The sequence below is a fragment of the Sinocyclocheilus anshuiensis genome, unplaced genomic scaffold (assembly GCF_001515605.1).
Source record: "Sinocyclocheilus anshuiensis isolate Anshui unplaced genomic scaffold, SAMN03320099.WGS_v1.1 scaffold860, whole genome shotgun sequence".
Lineage (NCBI taxonomy): Eukaryota > Metazoa > Chordata > Actinopteri > Cypriniformes > Cyprinidae > Sinocyclocheilus > Sinocyclocheilus anshuiensis.
In genome coordinates, this window is record NW_015548288.1 from 1,393,561 (window position 1) to 1,406,691 (window position 13,131).

General features: G+C 38.0%; 1 protein-coding gene across 1 annotated transcript in view; it reads right to left on the reverse strand.

The window, feature by feature from the left end:
* LOC107655895 (laminin subunit gamma-1-like) overlaps positions 1–13,131 on the reverse strand; it is a 48,998-nt gene that overhangs the window by 2,057 nt on the left and 33,810 nt on the right. Inside the window, exons 7-9 of the mRNA XM_016443507.1 lie at positions 12,075–12,173; positions 11,142–11,278; positions 10,474–10,590 (exon numbers count right to left, since the gene is read on the reverse strand). Of these exons, the coding sequence (XP_016298993.1) occupies positions 10,474–10,590; positions 11,142–11,278; positions 12,075–12,173 (353 nt within the window). The remainder of the gene's footprint in view (positions 1–10,473; positions 10,591–11,141; positions 11,279–12,074; positions 12,174–13,131) is intronic.

Here is a 13,131-nt window from a genome sequence, read left to right on the forward strand (position 1 = left end):
ACACACGGCGGCTTACGGGGACTCTCCATAGGCGTAATGGTTTTTATACTGTACAAACAGTATTTTCTATTGCCCTACACCAACCCTACACCTAAACCTACCCCTTACAGAAAACTACTGGCAATTTTTGAATTTCATAAAACACCGTTTTGTATGTTTTTTAAGCCTTTTGTTTTACGGGAACACAGGAAGTGTCCTCATAAACCATGTTTACGTTGTAGTACCCATGTCATTATACACATTTGTGTCCTCATAAACCATATATACCAGTACACACACACACACACAGTATGCATACAATCTATCTATCTATCTATCGCTCGCTCTCTCTCTCTCTCTGTGTGTGTGTGTGTGTGTGACAAATAACAAAACGCCTGCTCTTATTAACCTACTGTTAGGCCTAAATCACTAAACTTTTGTGACTCATAAAGTCATCTCCATTGAATAAGTCTGTAATACAGAAAAGGCCAGAGTGGATGTTAAGTAGTAGGCACATTTTAAATAGCATCAGCATCAAGCTTGCCATTAGCTCTACTACATTCCTCTTGTAGAAGTAGTATTTACAATACCAGTAGAGAATGCAGCAGCATATGGTACTGAATCTCTTTTCTAAATTCAATAGCACAGGGCTGGTGTTCTTGTACTATGTACAGACACTGTGCAGTGGCTTTATCTATTTTCTGAGGTTACATTTTATGTTTGTGCAAACATAGTGGCTTTATGTAGAAAAATGCAAATGCCTTTTTTAATGCATTCCAAATGAATTAGCATGATGCAAAAAATGCTTAATTTGTTTTTTGAGCATTGCAAAAGTTATTTTCTTTAAGGCCTATTCTATTATGCATGAACAAGTATCCTTGAAATATGACATTTAAAGTTTTTGTTAGTTTGGGTCACTCAAGTATGGATTCTTGCCTGCAGGAGCTTCAAGTTGAGATGCCTACAGTGACCTGACACTGAAAATAAGGCACAGCAAATGTAAAAGTGATATAGCAAACAGCACTTGAATGTGTCAAAATATTGTTAAAATAAATAAATGAGTTCTCATACTGCACACCCTTTTAAATAATGCTTACACCCATCCCAAGGTGTGTGTGTGTGAGTGAGTTTAATTATTTGTTTTTGATGGGGTGCCTCCAAGCAGCTGGTGCCCTGGGGGTCTCGCAGGACCGTAATTCCTCCTTGGGGCCACTGTATCTGTAGCCCGTTATTCTTTACTCCTCACAGAAGTTAATGCTTGCTTCAGTCGAAGAATATTTTCCAGAGATGAGTTACACATCTCAGGACATAAAGCAAAAGTAATAGCTGTGAAAAATGTGATAGAATAGGATGGAGAGGGTGAGCTAAGGGAAAGATGGACTGTAAAATTTTTGCCCAGACACTAGAATAGCCAGTGGTTACAGTAAAATAGTTTTATTGTATTGGGACTTTGAGAGAAATGTCTATACCTGCTGGTGGTGATTAGATGCTCTGCGTGGAGATAGTGGTTGTGCTGTGATAGCGGTTCAGTGATGTCAGCCCTTCCCTTTCTTTCTTTCTTTCTTTCTTTCTTTCTCAATACTTCTGTCTTATGGGCCATTCACAAAGCTTACCTTTTGTATCTTTTGACAAGGCAAAAGAAGTGAATATTAAAAAAAAAGGGGTCTCTAGACACTGTGTCTCACATTCATTACTCACCCATCTAGGATCTGTGATTTAATGTGTAAAGTAATAGAATATATTAAAATGTTCCAACATTTCAATCAGTACACGTTTTCAAACCATTTACTTGTCTAATTGTGATTTTGCAGTTGTAATGGCATATGTGGCAACTCATAATTCTTTGCATACACACTCAACACACAAATCAGCAAAATGATTGTCCTTCTTATTATCTAAAGCACTGGCCACTCTGTGGGATCAAATCTCTCATTGTACCATTATGTGGCACCCCTAGGAGATTCTTGTTCCCATCATCTCTTCACCATTGATCTGAAGCTGAAATACATGCACGGCACCGCATGCTTCACCTGAAACAAAGAGTTCCAAAACATTCTAAACCCCGACAACCTGAAAGCTTGTTAGGGGCTTAGCGGGAGTGTTTTTTCTTCTCCACCCCCCTGCCGTTCCACATGCAGAGACAAGAATGAGTCAACTTCAACAAAAGGGGGCTAAAATCTTCTGTACCTGTTGGGATTCCTGTTGTTTTTAGGTCTGACAGCACGCTGAAACCTTCCCTATGAGAGCATATTCACAAATTCCGGCACCCGTAGAGATGCTGAGGCAAATTTTTACTTAGAAAAAAAAAATATCTACAGTGGGTGTTTTTCTTCCAACACCTGAAACAGATTCTTTGGAGACCCTCGACAATCTTGGTGGAACAACTGAAGCTATAAATGAGAAAATATAGTCAGTAGTGTTAGCGGTTCAAAACAATACACTATCCCTCATAGCTTTCAGCGCTACCTGTTTAACTCCCATCTCTTCAAGATCAGATTTGTTAACCCTCTCTCAGACAAACAAATTAATCGTCACCACAACGACAAAGCCTGGTGACATTTAGTGAGCTACCATCAAACTTAACAATCAATCCAGGCTTTAACTTTTCCCTGACTCAATTAAACCCACTGAGCCTCAATTAAATTTCCTCAGCTTCACACAAACAGTCCCTCTGAGGGGATGGATTGAGCATCTGGGTCATTTTTATAGGGAGAGGCCTGCTGAAATGCATTTTCTACATCTTTCTGGGGTTTGGGGTTTGTACTTTAAAGGGTAGAATGTTAAGAAATAATCTATAAAGCAATGGAAATGAAACAATGTTATTTTTAACATTCAGTGTTTAAACAGTTGCAATAAAACTCAGTCCAGGTAGATGGCATAGTCAATTTGATGCAAATGAAAGCAAGGCTGTGAGTTCAGTCCATTCAACATCTTAAATGGATAGAAAATAGCATAAAAGATAGAAAAATGAAAATTCTGTCATCATTTACTCACCCTCATTTGGTTCCAAAATTAATGTATGCCGTTTTTTTTCTTCCGTGGAACACTAAAGAAGATATTTTGAAAAATGTTGGTAACCAGTTGGTAACAGTTTTGACTTACATTGTATTGATAAAACAACAACAACACTGAAACATTTTTCAAAATATCTTCTTTTAATGTTCCACAGAAGAAAAAGTCATACAGATTTAAAATGGCATGATTTTCATTTTTTTGAGTGAACTATCCCTTTAAGGACATAGGTCATGTCTAATTGTTTTAACCTTAATAATTTCATATGAATAGAATTATGCTACAAAATAAACATTTTGGCATATATCAGACCTTTTAACAGAGGAGGCACAGATGCAATTGGCCTTATTGCTGCAGTTCTATTTCTATTGATATTTATGCATTTCACAATCAGTACAATTGTACATACGGGAGGAGAAGTTGGGTTGGATATTACGATTAAACCCTGGCTTTAAACATCAATCTCAGTGATTAAAGGATTGAGCATAATTTGTGCCACTTGTCTCAGTTGATAACATTTGATACGTCTCACCAGTGAGTCCTGATTGCCAGAGAGATTTATTCCAGGCATATGGTTGGCTGTCAGGGTGCACTGGCCAAGTTGTTCATGGACACAATGTGGTACCTGGATGCATCTCTCTGAGGATGGAAGACATTTAGATCTCCCTCCAACACCCATCCCTGTCTAACTCTAATCTCACAGCGACCTCCGTTTCTCTCCATCTGTGTTTGTGACTCCGAGACAGTTTGTGACCAGCACTTGGGAGGTGTTTGTGTGTGTGTGTGTGTGACGTTGTTTTCTCCTCAAAGCTATGATAAATGTTCCACTGTGTCCTCTCACCATGGAGCAGATGTACCTCCGGGGAGATCACACAACAAACACACACACATACACACAATCTGGCTCAGTCAGCCAGCTAAACTCTTGGCTTAGCTGCTTGGCTATGGTATCTTGTCTCACCCCTCTGTTGACATGGCAGCCTCAGCAGTGTCAAAAGCCCAAAGCTGTGCCCAACTAGATGAGCTATTCAAGTGAAGAGACATTGGTCACACTTTATTTTAAGGTCCAATTCTCGCTATTAACAAACCATTAACTACAACTTTTACCTCAATAAAATCCTAATTTGCTGCTTATTAATAGTTAGTAAGGTAGTGTTAAGTTTAGGCATTGTGTAGTATTAGGGATGTTGAATATGTTCATGTAGAATAAACGCTTTATAAGTACTAACAAACAGCCAATATGTTAATAATAGGCAGGCTAATAAGCAACTAGTTAATAGTGAGAATTGGTCCCTATACTAAAGTGTTACCAAATTTTTTTTATTCAACAGGAATGCATTAAAGTGATCAAAAATAACAGTAAATACATTTATACTGTTACAAAAAATAAATTATTGAAAAAATATTTCAAATAAATGCTGTTCTTTTGAACTCTCTATTCAAAGAATCCATGGTTTCTACATAAACATTAAGCAGCACAACGGTTTCAAACCGTGCTAATAATTAACAAAAAAGGATGTGACACTGGAGATTGGAGAAATGCAAAAAATGACATTTAAAAAAATTAAAAATGAATTAAAATATCAAATAAAAGTCTTAGTAACCCGAAGAGACTTTATTCAAAATATTAAATGATCTCAAATTTCCAATGGTAGTATACATACTTTTTTAGCACTTAGCAGGATGATAAAGTTATTAATTCAAATGCAATACATGTAACTAGATGTAAAATTATATATAGAAGAAAGTCAAATTATATACAGAAGATAAAGAAAGCCTATGATATCCCACAGTCCTTTAAGCAAACATCTAGGCAGTTAGCTCATGACAAAAATACTTTCGACAGAGTTGTTGAAGGTAATTTAGTAATTTAGTTTCTAAATATCACATTTCAATTCAAATTATTCAGAGAAATAAGCACTGCAGTAATTAAATATTCATTTGCCTATCTCTAAAGCTCACTTGAATTTGTTCAAGATCATTAGACGTGACGTTATGATGCCATGGCAGCTTTAGGAAGGCTTTCTGGAGGTCACTTACAGTTTTGTTTCCCAGAATGAAAAGGTGAGGCTGCATCCTCCTATTTCTCTGTGTTAGCTTCTCTCCCCTTTCTGCCCTCTTTTTTTTTCCTGAGGCTTTAGGTGAATAACAAGCCTAGCAGAAGAGGCTGGTGTGTGTGTGCGTATCTGACCCCAGATACACTAACAGGCCAGCATGTTGTCGGCGGTGTGGATCTCAGACCGCTCCCAGGTCATTATTGCGCCTCACTTCTCATTTGCAGGCTTTGCCCACAAAACAACCACAGCAAAGGTTTCCAGCTCTGTCTCAGAACAGACCAACTGCAGCTAAACTCAGCTCAAAAACTGCACAAACAAGTCATTAAAACTGAAACAGACACAGAGAACGAGCAAAGGTCTGTGGGCAATAAGACAGACAGGAGGGGCTGTACCAACACGTTATGTTGTGGACACTGAAACCACGTCAGCCTCAGGAAAACAAAAGACAACTATTTTGAGATATACTACTATACTGTATTTTGAACATAACAGCAATGCTATCTTTACCAAGCACCCAAAACTGAGAAATTGTTTTCTTATGATTGTCTGAATGTGATAAGTTGGTCCAAAGCAGACTGATATATATAACAGAAGTCTGTTGTTTAATCTCGGACAGTCTGATAGATGTGACTAGCATTTGATCACTAGATTGGGTTGTTGTCACATGACAGGAAACGGTCCTTTTCTCTCTGATAAGTGAAGCTACTGCAACATGCCACAACACACAGCAGGTGAGAGAGAGCTGGCTGCCATGGCAACCCTCCCATATATTCATAAGCACGGGAAGAGGCCTAAGTTTTGCCGTCATCACAGACGTATTCAGGACACACACATATTGAAGTGTCTCTTACAAATGAGTTGTGTATTTTCACACTGGGTGTTTCTCTATAGGGCTGCTCCGTTTCTCTACAGAAAGGCCTGACTCGAAACCACTGTGTTTTCCTCTGGGGTTTGGCATAAGCAGCTGCAGAGAGAGTGATAAAATTGTTGTATACAAGGACACGCACACACTCAACATGCCCATATTCAAATATGCACTCTCTCACACACACACAGAAACAATGTTATTTTTAACATTCAGTGTTTAAACAGTTGCAATAAAACTCAGTCCAGGTAGATGGCATAGTCAATTTGATGCAAATGAAAGCAAGGCTGTGAGTTCAGTCCATTCAACATCTTAAATGGATAGAAAATAGCATAAAAGATAGAAAAATGAAAATTCTGTCATCATTTACTCACCCTCATTTGGTTCCAAAATTAATGTATGCCGTTTTTTTTCTTCCGTGGAACACTAAAGAAGATATTTTGAAAAATGTTGGTAACCAGTTGGTAACAGTTTTGACTTACATTGTATTGATAAAACAACAACAACACTGAAACATTTTTCAAAATATCTTCTTTTAATGTTCCACAGAAGAAAAAGTCATACAGATTTAAAATGGCATGATTTTCATTTTTTTGAGTGAACTATCCCTTTAAGGACATAGGTCATGTCTAATTGTTTTAACCTTAATAATTTCATATGAATAGAATTATGCTACAAAATAAACATTTTGGCATATATCAGACCTTTTAACAGAGGAGGCACAGATGCAATTGGCCTTATTGCTGCAGTTCTATTTCTATTGATATTTATGCATTTCACAATCAGTACAATTGTACATACGGGAGGAGAAGTTGGGTTGGATATTACGATTAAACCCTGGCTTTAAACATCAATCTCAGTGATTAAAGGATTGAGCATAATTTGTGCCACTTGTCTCAGTTGATAACATTTGATACGTCTCACCAGTGAGTCCTGATTGCCAGAGAGATTTATTCCAGGCATATGGTTGGCTGTCAGGGTGCACTGGCCAAGTTGTTCATGGACACAATGTGGTACCTGGATGCATCTCTCTGAGGATGGAAGACATTTAGATCTCCCTCCAACACCCATCCCTGTCTAACTCTAATCTCACAGCGACCTCCGTTTCTCTCCATCTGTGTTTGTGACTCCGAGACAGTTTGTGACCAGCATTTGGGAGGTGTTTGTGTGTGTGTGTGTGTGTGTGACGTTGTTTTCTCCTCAAAGCTATGATAAATGTTCCACTGTGTCCTCTCACTATGGAGCAGATGTACCTCCGGGGAGATCACACAACAAACACACACACATACACACAATCTGGCTCAGTCAGCCAGCTAAACTCTTGGCTTAGCTGCTTGGCTATGGTATCTTGTCTCACCCCTCTGTTGACATGGCAGCCTCAGCAGTGTCAAAAGCCCAAAGCTGTGCCCAACTAGATGAGCTATTCAAGTGAAGAGACATTGGTCACACTTTATTTTAAGGTCCAATTCTCGCTATTAACAAACCATTAACTACAACTTTTACCTCAATAAAATCCTAATTTGCTGCTTATTAATAGTTAGTAAGGTAGTGTTAAGTTTAGGCATTGTGTAGTATTAGGGATGTTGAATATGTTCATGTAGAATAAACGCTTTATAAGTACTAACAAACAGCCAATATGTTAATAATAGGCATGCTAATAAGCAACTAGTTAATAGTGAGAATTGGTCCCTATACTAAAGTGTTAGTGAAACATTCACACACAAATACACACTCACAGTATCTATTAAACGCCTTCCAATACTCAAGACAGACTTAATCAGGAAAACGTTCCTCCTTCACATAGAAATCTCCTCTCTGCTGAGACCAGTGATGTGCAAAAAGCATTAAAGATGCAAATAAAGCGCACACAGCAAATAAGAGAGTGACGTTCATTAAAAGGATAATCTAAAAAGTCCTTGGGTGTTGTTGCAGTTGTCTAGGTGGCTATACTCTAAAGCAAATGCACATGAATGAGGAGATGCGAACGAGTGAGTGGGAAAACAGAGGGAGGGAAGGAGAGCAAATGAGATCGTTAAATGCATCGAGGGAGCAATAGATCTCGGCGCATTTTAGCCAAGTGGCCAGAACGGCACAAACAAGCTCTGCGCCGCAGCGATAAGAGAAACGGCACCAAGTGCTGCAAAGAGCTGCAAAAGGGCAATGCTGCATCTCTGTGGTCAGTCAGTGGTGGGAAAACAAAGATGGATGAGACTAAACGCGCATTAGGACCTTGTGGATACATAAGAAACCTTACTATTCAATTTATGCAGCACAAAAAAGCCACATTCGTGTATTTTAAGAGTATTCGGTCCAGTAACGTTGTGTTGGTGTGTATTTATCTCCGTGCCGCACGTAATCCATCAAAAAACAATGTGAGACATGAAGACGTGGTGTTAACAGGATTTCTCCCAGAGTGAGCAGCCAAGTTGGTCAGACTAAGTGTCTCCCTGTGGCAGTAAATCGCTGTGTAGACAAGAGTAAATCCCCTCAGCCTGTCCACTGCACTCAGGGGACTTGGACTAAAACTAGCCTCTGGACTGGCCTGTACAGCTGGTTTATCTTCAAAGGCTGCTCTATAAAATACTATTTATGGCCAAGCATGCTAATTCTAGCCCATTGTTTATCAGGGATGTGCATCTCATGACTCAGGCCGATATGATACGCATCTCGAATGCATAGCCAACGATACGATACATTAAAGATACATATGAAGTAGCTACCAATGCGATGCGATACGATTCCCCCCGTTACGATGCAGTGCGATCCGATTTCGATTAGATTCGATTCAGAACATTGCGATTCGATGCAATATGATGCAATGGAGAAAATATGATAACTTTTAATGCCTCGAGGCCTGTTTCATAAGGCTTATTTCAGTTAGTCTGACTCATTGTCAAATGATTTGGTTCCATAAAGCAAATTTAACATGGGCCTAGATCAAGCTTAGTGACTGTGGCAACTTATGCTGGGAAACTGACCTGGTCTAAAGCAGGTTAACGGTCAGACTAAGCTGAGTTCCTCTAACACTGACCAATAGCAATCCAATGATATTATTCTCTCACATACTATTATTTGACTTTTTTTTTTTTACAGTTTCTAGCCATGCAGCCTTTCTCTCTGGTTGTATTACAACCATTGTATTGTATATGTACCTTTTATAGTTTGCAGAACAGATAGCAGAACATTACAACATTACAATCTAAAATGGCTCTTTAAAGCATTAAAATAACTAAAAAGTTAAAATCACTGAATTAAAAATGAAAATAAATAATAGAGAAAATGACTATATTTTAACTGCTATAAGAAACACACATTAACTCATTTGAGCTGAGTAATTAGTACTGAACTAGCTTACATTTGATTTACCCACTACAATAGTCCCTTTACAGTTACTGCTATCATAAAAATACACTTATATGTAGGTTTAAAATTCTACAAAAGACACATTTAATGTCCAACAACAAATATTTTAGCAAAATGTATATTTTACTCAGAATTATTGTGCTCCTATTCGATTGCGCTCTGTTTGTTTAGCGTGTATGCGTGCAGCAGCGCTCGTTCACTCGCGTCAGCCTCGCCCACTCCTGACAGCGAAATGAATATGTTTGCATGACTTTCTGACATTTACAGATGAAAAAAATATACCTGTGACATGTCAGTTATGCACTGAGGAAAACACAACATCTCAAATGCATTAAACAGCACAGATATATTAGCTGTTTGCGATGGTAGATCGATTTTATCCATGATCGACATTACGGGCTGCTTAAGAATAAGCGTGCACAAATTAGTGAGATTGTGTGAACTTAATTTGTCATTTATGGAACCGCTTTAGCCCCGATTGAATTGTTAGGTTATTTCAAGTCAGGTTTTGGACTTTAATCCCCGCTTTTCCTCGGGTATCCGTAGTGTTGTGATGCATCACAATCACGCAGCAGCAGTAATGAGAGAACGCACTTGAGAAACCGTTTAGAGAGGAGAAATCAATCTACATATAAAATATTGGTCACAGATTATTGGTCACTTTCTAAACAATAAAAGTATAGCACATCCACTAGTAATTATATATTAATAAATCAGTTTTTACCGATGCAAATATGTTAGAAACGATGCATCGCGATATAAATGCCAACTTGCAGCCGATGCACACTTTTTAAACCGATGCATCGCATCGTTAACTTTTTATGCCGATGCACCGAGCGAATCGGGGAATCTTCCCACCCCTATTGTTTATCATCTGTTTGTTTGTTTGCATAAAAAAGAAAGCTTCGAATAAATTACACTACCACACGTAGTCAAACCGTAAGCTATGGTGGTTTCAGCTTAGTAGAGTTGCTCAGAAAAGAACAGACTTATTGTAAATCATGTAAATCAATTTTACAGGTTTAGATTGTAGATATTTTCCTTGTCATAAAATTTTTCTAATTGGCAGCATATAACATCTAAACAATCATGACACAGACTGTAAATCTGGTAACTAGTCTAGAACAGTTTCAAAGCCGGCCAACTCCTACAGTACCAACACATGTTCTAAGAGGAAGTGTATGTTTGTTGTCCTACCAGGTGCTTTGTAGAAGCCATTCTCCTCTCTGTAGGGCAACAGATAGACTTCTCCCTCCTTCCAGATGAGGGACTGCTCTAGCCCTCCGGAGAACACACCCTTCCAGCCATCCGGATCTGAGCACAGAGTACACACAACAAAGTCTTAGGTCACTGGTGAAAGTGCTTCCATCAAGCAGCCTTTTACGATTTAATACAAAAATGTTCTTCACAAATTGAATGATCAGCATAACAAATTGCAAAATTGAAATTTCTGTACATTTCAGAATGTGTTAGTATTTGGTTTCATTTGGTTAGTATTGTGCTTCAATGGAAGCAAGAACTGACTATCTATACAAAGAGTCACATGATCAGTGTCACAAATCTGATCATTCCGTTTGAATGATCTGAAAAATTTGCAAAATCCTAAATAATTCTAATTAATTTGGCACCACAAATTTTTCTCTTATTTAAAATGGTCAAAATCCCCAAACTTATTTTTTTTAAATGTGTTCTCAGTTCTTTTGGAACCCACTGTATATCTCAACTATTACAAAAAAAAAATCCAAAAAGTGCTGATAAAGTGAGTAAAGAAAGAAATGTGTGATTGCAGTAGGAGGCAGGAATTGTGAACATTGATATTTGGAATGTAAAACATTCCAAAACAGTATAAATGTTTGATAAATTACCTTCTAGGAAGTCTGAAGTAATATTAATTGCCATGTACTGATTGGAGGGTGAACAAGCGAGGGAGTGTCCAAAGCAAAAGCATTTTTTACAGCCATCTGGGTTTTCCAGCTGGAGGTTGAAAGAGCCTGGTCTACACCTATAATCAGTGGTGTAGTGGAGGGTATACGCAGGTATACGGCGTATACCCACTTCTTTATCAGTCGGCTTTGCGTATACCCACTTCTAAATCCCCCACTTCTCCAGGCACCACTACACCACTGCCTATAATACAGATAAAGACACATAAAACAGACATATAGTGCTCAGGTTTCCTCACATTTATCAAAATAATTTATGTAAAGATCTGAAAAATGTGGTGCTTATTTTTGAGTTTGCAGTGGGCAAAGAAGAGTGCAAATGAGCATTTCTCCATTGATTTATTATAGCTGGAGGTATTTGTATATGTGTGTCTGATGTGACCTAATAGGAAGCTTATTAAAGGAATAGTTCACACAAAACTTATAAGTTTGTTTGAAACACTGAAAAACCCACATTCTTCAAAATATCCTCTTTTGTGTTCAGCAGAAGAAAGAAATTCATACAGGTTTGGAACAACTTGAGGGTGAGTAAATGACAGAATTTTCTTTTTTGGGTGAACTATCTAAGTAATAGAGTAAAAATACATAAGTAAATAGCATTGTAAGGTGTTAAGAGTAATCCAAATGACTACTCAAATGATAAAAATACAGATTTCTGCATTATTTGCACTTATTGCATTAACTGATTTGTCACAGATCTCTCTGCTAAATACAATAATATTAATGTCTCTTGCTCTTATTGTGCACATGCCAATGGAATGCATGCCAAAGGTTGCAGATGAGAAAAACAAGAGGTGAGATGTGAATTAAGACACACAGAGAGATGGTATGTGAGGGTGAGAAGCAGAAGGTCACCTGTTGCAGGACTGACCCTCCACATTAGTCTTGCAATGACAGCGTCCGTCTTCAGCTGAATACACTCCTACACTGCCCCTGGCGTCACACTCACACAACCTGTTTGAACACACACACGCCCAGATGAGAGAGCCACAACAGATGTGCGTGTAGTGTGCGGCGGGTCTGCTGGCTGACGGCCTCAGGTCAGAACTGCTCTGTCAGATGTAAACGTTTTTTTTGTTTGTTTTAAGTCTCACTATGATCTGCTACATGGCCTGATACCACAGTTTCACCTGGCTTGCCATTACCCATAATTCTCTGACAAGTAACCTCCCTCCACTCTCTCTTTTCATCTTTTTTCTTTCACGGTTTGCTCCAGTGAACCAACTAATTTGCACCCAAAAACAGTGATCCACATGTGTCACATGAAAGTGTAGTGGTGTATAAAATTTTTGTTTGACGTTTGCCTTTCTCCTGTGTTTTCTTCTGCATTATGTCATTATTTGCGTCACTGACTGTGCATATGAAAAGTGCAAATCTTCTCAGGTGGATATAATCTGTACACAGCTCAATATTGAAATGATTTCTTTTTCTTTCTTAAAATAACGGAAGCAAAATTAAGTAAAAGTACAACTGTAACAAACTCTAAAACAATACGTTTAATATAAGCCATAAATTAAACAACATAAAACAACATTAAACGTTACATTCCATTACAACGTTACTTTCCGTTACATTCCTCTGCCTCCCCCAAACAACTATTTCAACAACTTAAAAATGTTTTCCACTAAGTTCATTTGGAATAACAGATGTACCAGACTCCGCCTGACACTTTTATATTTGCCATATGATAGAGGAGGTCTAATCTATATTGGTATTATTGGGCTGTACAACTTAGAACAATAATGTTTTCTTTTTTATCTCAGGACTTCCCACCTTGGGTGGATATGGAATCGTCTGCAATTAAATCCAGCCTGCCTTTAAATTTATTTTTATGTTCATCAGAATTGAAAGATCTATAAAAAAAAATTCTAACCCTATAGTTATAAATATGATTTTTGTATGGTATGATGTG